The following is a 13,118-nucleotide window of genomic DNA, read 5'->3' on the forward strand; positions in this document are numbered from 1 at the left end:
TTAGAGGCAGAACTCGGGCCACGCCCATCACAGATTTGGCAGTCCATAGTGGATGGTCGTGACATACTGGCACAGGGCATTGTTAAAAGGATTGGGGATGGCTAGAACACGGACATCTGGAGACAGAACTGGATTCCGAGAGACGGTTACAAGAGGCCTATAACATCACTGGTGCAAAACCGTCCGACTAAGGTCGCTGAACTAATTGATGCTACTACCACATCGTGGAAGGAGGATCGGATCCGAACTACTTTTACTGCCTTTGATGCTGATGAGATTTTGAAAATACCTTTGTGCACACGAAAGGTAGAGGACTTTTGGGCCTGGCATGAGGAGAATAGAGGTGTATTTAGTGTAAGGTCTGCTTATCGCATGATCCTCCGTACCAAGCACGAGCGGGAGGTTTGGCTGCATGAAGAGGAGGGACCTTCCATGGCGCAGAATGAGCATAACAAATGGAGGAATATTTGGCACATACATGTACCATCTAAACTCCATTGTTTGTATGGCGTTTGGCAAGACATTCCATGCCAACTGCGGAATTACTCAAGCACCGACATATGGCTACTGAGGATACATGCAGACTGTGTGGAGCTACTGATACATGGAGACATGCACTTCTCTCATGCGCTATGTCAGCTAGCGTCTGGACTCTAGCACCGGAGGAAGTTGTACACCATATGGTGGAAAGGCAAGAAGACAGTCCCAAGAATTGGCTGTTTGCACTGCATGAAATACTAGATGCAAATGGGTTCGTACAAATGATTGTCAGCATGTGGGCTATATGGGGAGCACGATGGAAAGCGATCTACGAGGATATCTTCCAGTCACCGCATTCTGTAAATGGTTTTATCACTAGCTATCTAGCGGAAATTAACTGCATCAACACAAAGCTCCCAAAGCAGGGGGTATTCAGAGCTCCCAGACCGACCCAGTGGCAGCCCCCCCCCCAGTCGGGCTCGGTGAAAATAAATGTTGATGCGGCCGTCCCAAGGCATGCTAGGTATGGTGCAGTTGGGCAATTTGCAGGAGTGAAGATGGAACCTTCATTGGTGCTTCGGTGCTGGTTTTGAAGTACATTTCCTCTCCACAAATCCTAGAAGCTCTTGCAATCAGAGAAGCGATGGTGTTGACGGAGGACCTATACCAGATGCGAATTCATGTGGTATCGGACTGCAAACAGGTGGTGGAGGACCTCAACGAGGAAAATGCATCGGCTCATGGAGCGATTGTGCATGAAATAATTCATCAATCTTCAGACTTTGATTTCTGCAAGTTTAGTCATGTTAGGAGCTCAAATGTTGAAGCTCACAACTTAGCGAAGCATGCTTTATCCCTTGAAGGTGGCCACCGTGTGTGGTTAGGCCACCCTGGGGATCTTTCTTTCGTCCCTGTAAACGCTGTGACGACTTAATAAAAGCTTCTTGAGGTTGTCTCAAAAAAATGTGAGTCGTCCAACCAAATTGCCCGCTTCGGTTGTTTGGAAGTTTCCTTGATTATTCGATCTTTGTTTTTTCCCTTGAAAGCCCACCGTTGTTTCCCTCCGACCCCTCACATCCCCCTACCCTTAAACCCTCCTATATATGGCACTCCGTCCATGCTCCACAGATCCCCAAGGTGAGATCTAGATCTTCCCCAAAGGTGCCTGCTAGATCTTCTCCCTCAACATGCTCTAGCTTCGAGCCGGTGCTCATTGGCAGGCGTCGCCAAGGTCGGCCCTGACCCGAGACAGGGTTTCCATCCAAGCCAACGCATTCCTCCCCCACGTGTACCATGCCCCCATTGCCCTCTTTGATCATACCTCCGATGGCACCTTCGATTCAAAAACATTGGGTGGCCATCCAATTCATGTGAGAAAGCAAAGCACTCACCCGAGTCTTCAGAAGAATTCATCCCTGCGTTGAGGTTTCTCGAATGCATCACGTGTTTTCTACAGCGTAATCATCACATGTAGTAAATGGTTTTTGGAGCGATATTCTATTAATCGATTCACCGTGGATGGCTTACTCTAGTTTATACCAAACAATGTCCATAATAACCGGTAATTTGGTAGTGTATACAAGCACGAAAAAGGTTCTTGAACATAGCATAGTAAAATGAGCAAAACAAGGGAAATTATCCAGTGAGAATTTGACCCAAAAACTCCTTTATTATGGACATTGTACAGTATAACCTATAATGAATCTAGAAAATAACTCATCCATGGTGAATCGGGTAATAAAATACTGCTAAAGCATATACAACAGGTGACGATGGCGTTTTAGAAAACACGGGATGCATCCCAACAACCTCAATGCAGGAAAATGGATGAATTCTATTGAAGACTCAGAGTGTCCGTTTTCCTTACCCGTGGGCAATGGATGGTCGGACGAAACTTTTGGGTCGGAGGCCGCACGAGAGGGATGATCGAAGCGAGCGACAGGGGCATGGGGCACGTGGGCGAGGAAGGTCTCGGGCTTGGATGGAAACCCCATTTGGGGTTGGGGCCGACTTTGGTGACGCCTGCCGAAGGGCATCGACTCAAAGTTAGAGCACATTGAAAGAGAAGGTAAGGCAAAAGGAAAAAAATCTAGGAGGAGGATGCGCGACGGACGCTGGATCCATGTGGATCGAACACGAGCGACGCGACCGACCGAACGTTTCGGCCGGCGCGCTGGCGTGAAATGTTTTCCTAAAAAACTAATGAAGGGGTCGACTAAGGGGGCCGGAGGGATTTTTTCTACCAGGACTAGAAAAAAACTCTACTAGAGAGTTTTTTTTTATTAGTCCCTAGGACTAGAAAAAGTCCTAAAACTTCTCAACCAAACACCCCACCCCATAGGACTTCCTAAGAAATCAGTCGACTATCTTTTCTCATGAAAAAACGCAAGCGCGTAACCGAAGGATGGAACGCATGATACGGGTTCGTTCGCAAAAGCAACGCGCAATTCCTTTCTTCCCCGCCACGCGCGGGCGAAGAGGGACCCATCGCGGCGGCTGCGGCCCCGCCTCATCACGCCCGTCCAAGCGTCCACGGACGGCCGAGATGCGACGAGGGGGAAAGCCGCGCGACGGAACGCGCATCCCGTCCCCCGGCTTAAAACGGGGCGTGAGCTGTGACAGTCGACAGAGCAGCGGTGTAGTCAGTGGGGGGAGCTGGAGGTTCGCAGTTGGTGCGCGAGCGAGACAGCGAGTCGCGGCGATGGCGGAGGCGGGAAAGCCGAGGGTGGTGGTGGTCGGCGGCGGCATCGGCGGCGCCCTCCTCGCCAAGACCATGGAGCCCGACGCCGACGTCGTCCTCCTCGACCCGTAAGCCTCTCTCTCTGTCTCGCGGCCCCCGTTCCTTTTCACGCCCGCCGCTTGTTTGATGAAATGCCTACATGCCAGTATCGGTGCGGTGCGGTGCGGGTGGGACCGGATCTTGGTTTAGCTGTATCTTTGAGTCTGTCAATCCGCGTGATGGAGTGGCCGGCCTGCAGCCGGCGATTGTTGGATCGAGAGGGGAGGGATGAGATTTGGGCTTGGTTTAGTAGCCTGCCCCTGGTGAATCCTAGTGATCGCCCGGTCAAGCTTGGAGCTGGATGTGCTATTCGTGGGGGCCTTGGGGATGTTCTTACTTCTGCTTGTTTGTTCAGGATTGCAGCGTCGTTAGGATATAATCGAGTCATATCATGTTCCATCGTTTCCTTGTTTTATGTTTGGTATATTATGCAATAGGACTTATCTAGGATGCAGAGCCTTAGAGGATCAAGATGAATTCTGTCAGAATACTAGTGATCCTCCGGCGCTGGAACTGGATGGGCTGTTCGTGGGGGGCCTAGGGACGTTCTTACTTATGATTGTTGGTTCAGGATTGCAGATATCTCTGCTCCCCTTTCTCTGGTATGAGAGAAATGCAGCAACGTCAGGATATAATTCAGTCATGTCAAGTTTGGTCGTTTCCTTGTTTTATGTTTTGTGATATGCAGTGGAGTTTATTTATGATGTGGAGCCTTAGAGGATCAAAGTGAATTATGCCAATGGGAGTACCACTGTTGATGACAAAATGACAGTTGAAAACAAAATGCGCCTGTTTGTACCACTGTCTAAGGATTCCTCGGGCTATTTTTTCCTGAACTCTGAATTGACAACAATAGCTGTTGTTTTCGGTTGATTAGTCGTTCATCAGTTTCATAGCTCAATGAGTTAACATCGCAAAGGATCTCCTTTCTTAAAATAGATAGATGTAACATAAAGAAAGTCTCTCATGCCCTCGTTTCTTAAAGGTTTTTGAATACGACAAGCCCTCAGTGTTCTGTTTCTTAACGTGTGAACCATCTAAGTACAAATTCAGTTAAACTAAAACCACAATAATATGATTTCCTTTATATGGACAAGGCTTCATACCTTTAACTATTATTAGCTACCTCTTCAGAATTGGTAGGTTCATTCATGAAAATGATTTCTTCTGAATTTCTGATGACAGGAAGGACTACTTGGAGATCACCTGGGCTGAATTGAGATCAACGGTTGAACCATCTTTTGCTGAGAGATCATTAATATATCACAGAGATTACCTCACCACTGCTACTATTGTAACATCTTCTGCAGTCAGTATCACTGAGCATGCTGTTCTGACTGCTGATGGTCAATCACTTGCATATGATTATCTCGTTGTAGCTATTGGCCATGTTTTTGCTTCTGCTGGAAGCAGAACAGAGAGGCTTACGGAATTCCAGAGAGGTAACTAAGTTCATACTTGAACGATGGCATGCTCTGCGACCTTATATTTCGTACTTATGCCTTTATCTTGTAACAGATAACGAGAAGATAAAATCTTCTGAGTCTGTGTTGATAATTGGAGGTGGTCCAACTGGTGTTGAACTTGCTGCGGAGATCGCAGTAGACTATCCAGAGAAGAAGGTGACACTTGTTCACAGAGGATCACGATTACTTGATTTCATTGATCAAAAGGCTTCGAAGAAGTGCCTTGATTGGCTGACTTCCAAGAAAGTGGATGTGCTTTTCCAGCAATCAGTTGACCTAAAATCATTATCAGACACAGAGAAGTTCTACAAAACATCAGCTGGAGAAACAATTACAGCTGATTGCCACTTTGTGTGTATCGGTAAGCCACTGAGTTCATCGTGGCTACATGATACCATCCTGAAGGAATCTTTGGACACCAAAGGAAGAATAATGGTGGAAAAGGACCTGAGAGTGAAGGGTTACAATAACATTTTTGCAATTGGTGACATCACTGATATTCCTGTAAGTCTGCACTTCAAACTTCATGCTCGTTATGCTTCTAGATTCTCCTTCATTTGAGAATGTTGTTCTGTTTTCTTCAGGTTGGCAATTTTCATTTTCCCCACCAGTGTTAATTAACTTGCACATATTTGCAATCATTTGACCTGAATCAAGATGCGACCGAAATTTGCAGAGTGATTTCTGCATGGCTGCATTTGTTTGTAGACTGTTTAGTCTGTTAGATTTAGCTCAGCAATTCATTTCTGATGTCTGATGAGTATGTATCGTGACTTCCTTCCATGTCCAAAAGCCTGTGTTTTTATCTGACGCATTTCTAGCATACCCCAGAATCCTCTGTGCGTTGGGATGTTCAATTCAAATCCGTGTAGAACAAAATTATGCATAAGTAAATCTTAATCGTCTTATGTATAGATGCACTCAATAAAATAGTATCCAATACACTTTATCTAGCAGTCTGAACCGTGAACGCACTCTAATGCTTGGTCTTAAGATATACTATCATCTTATTTGATTGAAAGGTGTTTGTTTCCATGTGAAATAACTTGTTCATCAGTGTGTGTATATAGTGATCATGTTTCTCCAGTTTCTGCATAATTCATCCAACATCGCCAACTTTTAATGCAACTCAGTATCTTGAAAACACTACGAGATTACTGAAATACCTACCATTGATGTCCAGGAAATCAAACAAGGGTACCTCGCCCAGAAGCACGCGCTGCTGGTAGCCAAGAACCTGAAGCTGCTGATCAAGGGGGCGCCTCCGAGCAAGCTCGCCACCTACAGCACCGGCTTCCCGCTGGCGATCGTCTCCCTCGGAAGGAAGGAAGGGCTGGCTCAGCTACCGTACCTGACGCTCACCGGGTGCATACCAGGGATGCTCAAATCCAAGGACCTGTTTGTCGGCAAGACGAGGAAGCAGATGGGCCTAAATGCTTGAGCCGATCTCCAGACAGAACAAATAAACATGTGGCTGCACATATGTGTTGTATTGTCTTGTCTTGTGTTTTGTATGTGCGAGTAAATGTTGGTGATGTGCTGCGAATGGTGATGAACATTTTAACAAAAGTGTAAATGTACATGTACGGAAAGGCCTGTTTGGCCTGTGTTCTGGAGTGTGTTTTTGTTTCTGGTGATGTACACAGGTAGTAATTTCGTTGGAGGACGTTTTGCATGGTCCCAAGCCCCAGGCGGGCAGGATGTAACTTGACGGTGCTTTCTGGGAAAGTAAAAGAGAAAGCAGCCTGATCCTGAGACTGAAGGACCTTTGTCAGGCACACAGTAGTTGCCTTGAGGATGGGAACAATCTGGTGGTTTCTTCCTCCCTTTCCGCCGTCTCGCCTCGCCATGTCCCGTCTTTCATGAGGCACCAACAGGAGGAGACATGTCATGTCGTTCTGAAATTTTGGTTTCTGGGAGTCCGTGATCGATGACCCAGACGACCCAGTCCGGTCATCTTTTTTCTTTTCTTTTCCTGATGGACGGCACCGGTTCCATGGGGGTACCGGGGCACTGTCCAGCCATTGCACTTCCCGTCTCTTCAACGTTGCGTGGGTGTGAATACACTCGCACAGGTTAGAGAAGGAATCAACTGTAATTTGCAGGAATACTGCTCGTACGTGTGGACTTCACTGGTGTGCTCGTGGTAGGTATGGTGACTTGATGGGGAACAAACCAAAGTGACTAGGAGTACTACTCCAAAAAGGAGTACTACTGAGGACAGCACGACGTTGTTATCAACTGCTCGGAGTAGCACCGAGCGCTGTATCATTATGCAGGTCCTCAGTTGTTTACCTCCAAAAAGCTACTGTACTCGTACCAGTTCCTGTTGATGGATCATGCACGAGGAATCAGGATTTGACCTGAAACTTGCTCTAGGATACTGCATCTGAAACGAAGAAAACTACTATTCCCGGATTGATGCACAAGGACCGCAAACTCAGCAGTACTCTTTAGGCCTCCTTTGATTCATAGGATAGAAATGTTATAGAAATAGAAAAATCATATGAAGTGAGATGACATGCATTTCAATTCTTATAGAGAAAGGGATGTTATTTGATGCATAGGATAGGAATTTTTCCATTGAGTCTTAGCTAATGTTTTTTCCCTCCAAAACGTGAAGGATTGATTCCTATCATACATAAGAATAGAAATCCATTCCTACAAACCAAAGGACTTCAAAAAAAGTTTTCCTTTATAAATCCTATGTTCCTATGAAATTCTTACAAACCAAAGAGGCCTTAAATTTCATCCGAGTTCTTGTCTGAGTAGTTAATGAACCTGGCCTCGGGAGGTGGCTAGGTACAACCACCACCTGTCCTCGGGAGGCCACGGCCCGGGCATGACGCATTGCTGTCTGATCTATCTAGTCGTCTTTTTTTCTTCCGATTCGAGTACATCTATCTAGCCGTCTTTTTTTCTTCCGATTCGAATACATCTATCTAGCCGTCTGCAAACACGTAACCTGCTCTCTCTCTCTCTTTATACTCCAGGTGGCAGCAGCTTAATTTGTGCATGTCGATCGACCAAAAAGAAATTTGTTAGGCTGGTCATAGTGGGGAGTAACTTAGACTAGTATTATATGCATGATACTAGTCTAAGTTATTACCTTCATAATGCAAAGTAACATAATAGTAGTATCATAGATGGCTTCATTTATTAGCTTGTAGACTCATCTTTTCTTGGAAAGCGCTATGCTACAGTAACATATTATGTTACTACCTCACATTAAATATTTGCCACATAAGTAAAATTTTCTTGAAGTGTGCTATGTTACTAGCTAAGCTACTCTCGCTATGACTAGCCTTAGTATCATCATCGCCCCCTGGTCCCTAATCTCCCAATCGCCAAGCCTGTCGCGTCAGATTGATCGATGTCATCATGCCAACCCAACCACCCCGGCAAGGGCGTGTTTCTCGCACGGAATTAATACAGGTGGACCTTCGTTGGGTCACATACTCTCACCTTCATCATACGTACGTACTTGCGCAATTGTCTTTACACATTCGCACAACAAAAAGGCGTGGTTGATTCTTTGCTGTTGGGTTTCTTAAACAAAAGGAGTGTGCCCATCCCCTGAATCATTTCAGGTTGATCCACCGCATAAAAGAAACATTTCGGGTCGATGATCAATCGCCTGCGCTCGGCTCTGCGTGGCTGTGTCGATCGGCTGCTTTGCTTTGGTCGTGCCGTGCTAGTGCCGGCTTAAGTGGAGTGATTAATGAGTGCAAAGGGCAGATGCCACTAACTAAAACTAATTAAGCGGCCAAGATCTGGAGGACAGCACGACACGCGCATCATGTCTGTGCCCATGACATGTGATTCCGTCGGGTAAGGCTGGTCATAGTGGGGAATAACTTAGACTAGTGTCATGCATACGACACTAGTCTAAGTTACTATCTTCATAATGCAAAATAACATACTAGTAGTATCATAGATGGCTTCATTTATTAGCTCGTAGACTCATCTTGTCTTGAAAAGCGTTATGTTATAGTAACATATTATGTTACCATCTCTCATTAATTACTTGTCACATAAGCAGAATTTTCTCGATGTGCGCTATGTTACCAGTTAAGTTACTCGCACCATGACTAGCCTAACTACGGATGCAGCTCTAGTTTGTAGTGACGAAGCTGACGCAAGTGGGCGTGAGTGCGTCACGACGACAATGCATGCGTGCCTTCACAAAAGGAAAATGAAGTGGACATTCGCGAAAAAACATTGCCAGAGTTTTGAGAGAGACCTGAGTGAGGGAGACTTTTACTCTCCTCTCCTCGAGGAGGGAGACGAATGCGGCAGCAGATTCGTATCTCCAGGAACGGTTCCAAGTCCAACAGAGGAGAATGGAGGCTAGGCGCGGCGGATCCCGCTGATCTGCCGCCGCCGATGCGGATCACGTCGGCCTCGGCACCCTTCTCGGCACAGCCCGATCCCATCCAGCTGGATCAGATCGAGGCTGTGCGTGAGGCGGACATGCGTGCGGAGGTGGGGGTGCGTTGGGCTGTGCGTTTTCGAGATGGCCATGGGGATTGGATCAGCGGACATCTGCATCATTCTCCGGCATCTCGCTGGACGGCGCTGCTGGATTTGGACAACGACGTCCGCGCCGGCGATTATGTAGAGATCGGCGACCAGGTGATGGTAGGTTTTAATTTGCGGATTGATGTCTATGACGTGGTTGTGGATCATCGTATGCAGATGGTTGCGGATGTAGCAAACCCGATCGAGCTTCTTGATTCGTCCTCGGAGTCTGACGGAGGGGAGCACGGTCGGCGGGGGGCGACTGGGTGCGCGACCACCGTGACCTCCGGCGATCGAAGCCGGGTGGGGGGCGGTTTTGGGCACTCGCTGACGCCGACGAAGACGGCGGGGATGAGGAGGTTGATGCGGCGCAACCTTCTCCACCTTCGCCGACCCCTTCCGATGTGCTGTGTGAGTTCTTGTGTGCAGATTACGATGAAGATGAGGTCGCTTTCACGGTCAACAAGATCCTGCCCGTTGATGATCCGGCTAGGGTCGGGCTTCATGCGGGGGAGACCAAGGAGATGTTGCGCCGGGTGGTTCACCAGAGAACAGCGGCGTCGGTGATCCGGCCGTGGAAGGGTCCCATGTCTAAGGTACGTCTACCGAACTTAACGTTATTTGATCTGATTCCACCGGAATCATGGACTAAGGTGACAAGGAGAAAGAAAGCTCGCCGGTTAGGGCTCCGATCGGCACCGGAGGTGGCCGCGGCTTCGTTGCCGGTGGCCACGGCAATCCCGATCCGTGCCGCTCGCCAGGAGCGTTTGAATCAGCTCCTGGGCCGAGCTGTGCCGATGCCTGTTGGGCCGGTGGGTACGTTTGGGCCGGTGTCTGGTGGGTATGAGGCCCAGCCGGACGTGGCTCCAAACGCTACCGAGAGGAGGGGCGCATGCACGTCGTATTCGTCATCGCCTACTCCACCGCCGTGAACTAGGGTTTATCTGTGTCGCGTGCCGCACCTGCGTTCTGCCAGACCTGGCCGGGCTCGCTGCATCCCTCCCCTAGGTGCGATGGCGGGTTCCGGTGGCGCTCCTCCTCCTGGGAAGAGACCGCTTCCGCCCAGCGGGGCTAGTCGGGCCTCCGGGGCGACGCCGCTGGGCCAAGGCAATGGCCGGGGCGCGCCGCCGCCGGGCCAAGGCAATGGCCGAGGCGAGCTGCCGCCGGGCCAAGGGAGTGGCAGGGGCGTGTTGCCGGTGCCGGCTTCGGCTGTCGGCCATGCTGGTGTGCAGCTTCCCAAGGCCGCTGCGGGGTGCGGGTCAAGGGGCCCGGCTGCGGCGCACTTGGCTGGCGGGGCAGCCGTGGGGAGGCCGCCGGCTCCGACTATGCCGTCGGGCGGGCAAGGGGGACTGGGCTCCGGCCCTCGGCCAGTCGTCCAGGGCAATGATGCGGCAGGAGCTGCAGGCCGGGGAGCTACGCCACCAAGGCCACCATCCCCTCCTCCCCATGTCGTTGCTCGCCCGCCCGCGCCGTCGCAGTCCAGTGGTACCGTGGTTGAGCCCCGAGGTCTATGGGGGGTGACGGCTACAATGCCTATGGGACTGGCTAGCACCGTGGCTCTTCGTCCACGGGTGGCGGTCGTGGTTATGCTTGGCAAAGTGATGGGTCAGTTGAGAGGTCATTCTTGGGTCCTTCAGGCGGCTTCGTTGAGGGGCCTTCTGATCCGGGTCATCGACAGCGAGGAGGTTACCGAGGCCATCATGGTGGTCGGGGCAGCCGAGGGGCCGGTACCGTCCACGTCCTCCACCACCACCTGTCGTTGTCGACCAGATGATAGTTGACGGGATTGCCGAGGAGCCTGTACTGACCGGTCACGCTATGGAGCTGGTGACGGCTCTTGCTGCTGTTTAGGTTCCTGAGAACGAGGTTATGACCGATGTGTCTGCGGAGTTGACAGATAGGGCTGAGGCTGATAGGGCGTCCAAGTGGGTGCGCAGGAAGGAAAACATGCTTTGTTATCATTGCGGAGACAAGGGCCACTTCATTGCGGAGTGTGTGGCTCTGTTATGTGATACCTGCGGTAAACTGGCACACGACTCTAGGGAGTGTCCGTTACTGCGAGATCAGGCACCGTCACTCATGATGTATGGAGTTTACTGTGCTGAGCTGACTTTTTTCGAATCTCTGAATGAGCGAGAGGTTTCTGATGAGTCCACGAGTATGACCACGGGGATTGTCAAGGTCACCAGAGGGGAGGTGTCTGAGACACAGATCGTGTAGAGGCTCCGAGAGTTGGCCCCTGGGGATTTCCAGTGGGACCTTGTCAGTCTCGCTGATAAGATGTTCAGAGTTGAGTTTCCTTCCATGGAGGATCTGCAGAGGTTGTTGAGTTTCGGGATGTGTAAGGTGCCGGGAACGGATGGCATCCTTGAGTTTCAGGAGTGGAAGCATGTTGAGCCTCAAGGCAAGCCGCTTACTCAGGCATGGTTGCGATTTTTCGGGGCTCCCTCCAAGCCGCTATAGGATGCTCGGGTTGTGGCCAGCATGGGCATTTTAGTGGGGAAGCCTGAGTGTGTGGACATGGAGTTCACCAGAGCTCACGGGATTGCTCGGGTTCTGGTTAGTATTTTGAACATTGAGTATGTGCCGGAAGTGGTTAAGTGGGCTTATTGAGGCAGGATTTATGATCTGATTATTGAGTTTGAGGATGAGAGCCTTCTGGTTGCGCTGGCTCATGAGTCTGACGTGGATATGCACGAGGGTGATGGCAGCGCGAGAGCACAGGAGCCGCCGATCGAGGACTCTGGAAGACAGCTGTCCAAAGGGCCGGGGTCTGAGACCGTGAGGAGCAGCCCCACCCTCCTCGGTGCCTTCGATGACTCTGCGATTTGGGTCTTTCGAGCCCTCTTTTGCACCCCCGAGGCTGTGGAGTGATCGGGTCAAGTCCGAGGAGGCTTTTGAGCTCGAGTTGCCTGCTTTGGGGTTTGAGGGTGCTGTGGATACCATTTCTGGGGATCTTGGGGTTTCATCGATCTCGTTCTGGGGGGAGGAGGAGGTGAGTCGGCAGGTGGCCACTCCCTCTTATGCTCAGCACACGGTACCTCCTCAGGAGGTGACGCAGCTTGTCGTGCCTGGCTTGTCGGGTGGAGCCCTGGGGCAGGCGACCTCGGGTTGCTCTCCTACTGCTGAGGAAGGGGATTCAGGGCAGGTGGCTCCCATGTCCTTTTCTTCGTTGGGAGGGGGTCTGGGGCAGGGGGCCTCGGATACCTCCTCTCCCGTTGCGTCTACCTTTCGGTTGGTGGCGGATCTGCCTTCGGGAGAGGGCTCGGGGCAGGTGGCCTCGGAGCTTTCTCCTCCTATGGCGCCTATGGGGGTGGCTTCTTCGATGCTGGGTGAGGAGCGAGGGCAGGCGGCCCTTGTACTACTTCCACCACCCTCCCTGCCGGCCCCATCCCGCGGGGCGCGCCAGGAGTCTGAGATCTTGGTGAGTGCCTGTCCACTCTCTGGCGAGGCTGTGGGTGAGCCCATGCAGATGGATCGGCCAGCTGGTTGGGGTGAGGCAGGAGGCCGGACCCCGACCGCGATCTCTCGGGAGGAGGTCATTGCGTTTGGAAGGATTCAGGATCCAATGTCTGAGGGGCACCGGGTGAGTGGCCATCTCCAGGCACATCCGGATGTGGACGACATTCAGCTGTGGTGCGCCATGAGGGCGGCCAAGCTTCGTGACGTGGAGGTCACTACTGGTATGTTGGTTAATACTTCTAATTCCATTCTGCATTTTTCAAATGATGAGATTGTTGAAAATGCAAATCAATTAGGAGTTTCGCTCGGTAGTAATGACACTGAAATCTCTAATTCTGTTAATGATCTTCTGGATCTAGAGGCTGAGCGGGCCTTAGAGATGATTCGTAATATTGCGGCTGTTAAACCAA

The 13,118-nt window shown here is 50.4% G+C and overlaps 1 protein-coding gene across 1 annotated transcript; it reads left to right on the top strand.

The window, feature by feature from the left end:
- Window positions 1–3,010: 3,010 nt before the first annotated feature.
- LOC123132264 (apoptosis-inducing factor homolog B) lies at window positions 3,011–6,337 on the top strand. The gene is made up of 4 exons (XM_044552049.1): window positions 3,011–3,288; window positions 4,445–4,701; window positions 4,778–5,229; window positions 5,909–6,337. Exons 1-4 carry the CDS (start codon window positions 3,026–3,028, stop codon window positions 6,164–6,166), a joined length of 1,230 nt encoding a protein of 409 aa, XP_044407984.1. The 5' UTR covers window positions 3,011–3,025; the 3' UTR covers window positions 6,167–6,337.
- Window positions 6,338–13,118: the final 6,781 nt, after the last annotated feature.

Source organism: Triticum aestivum, chromosome 6A, assembly GCF_018294505.1.
Source record: "Triticum aestivum cultivar Chinese Spring chromosome 6A, IWGSC CS RefSeq v2.1, whole genome shotgun sequence".
Classification (NCBI taxonomy): domain Eukaryota; kingdom Viridiplantae; phylum Streptophyta; class Magnoliopsida; order Poales; family Poaceae; genus Triticum; species Triticum aestivum.

Bases quoted from the DNA above. Each gene is read 5' to 3' on its own strand.
- LOC123132264 (XM_044552049.1), top strand. From the start codon at position 3,026: ATGCGACGAGGGGGAAAGCCGCGCGACGGAACGCGCATCCCGTCCCCC. The intron at 3,289-4,444 runs GTAAGCCTCTCT...TTCTGATGACAG, and splicing joins GACGTCGTCCTCCTCGACCC to GAAGGACTACTTGGAGATCA. The intron at 4,702-4,777 runs GTAACTAAGTTC...ATCTTGTAACAG, and splicing joins GCTTACGGAATTCCAGAGAG to ATAACGAGAAGATAAAATCT.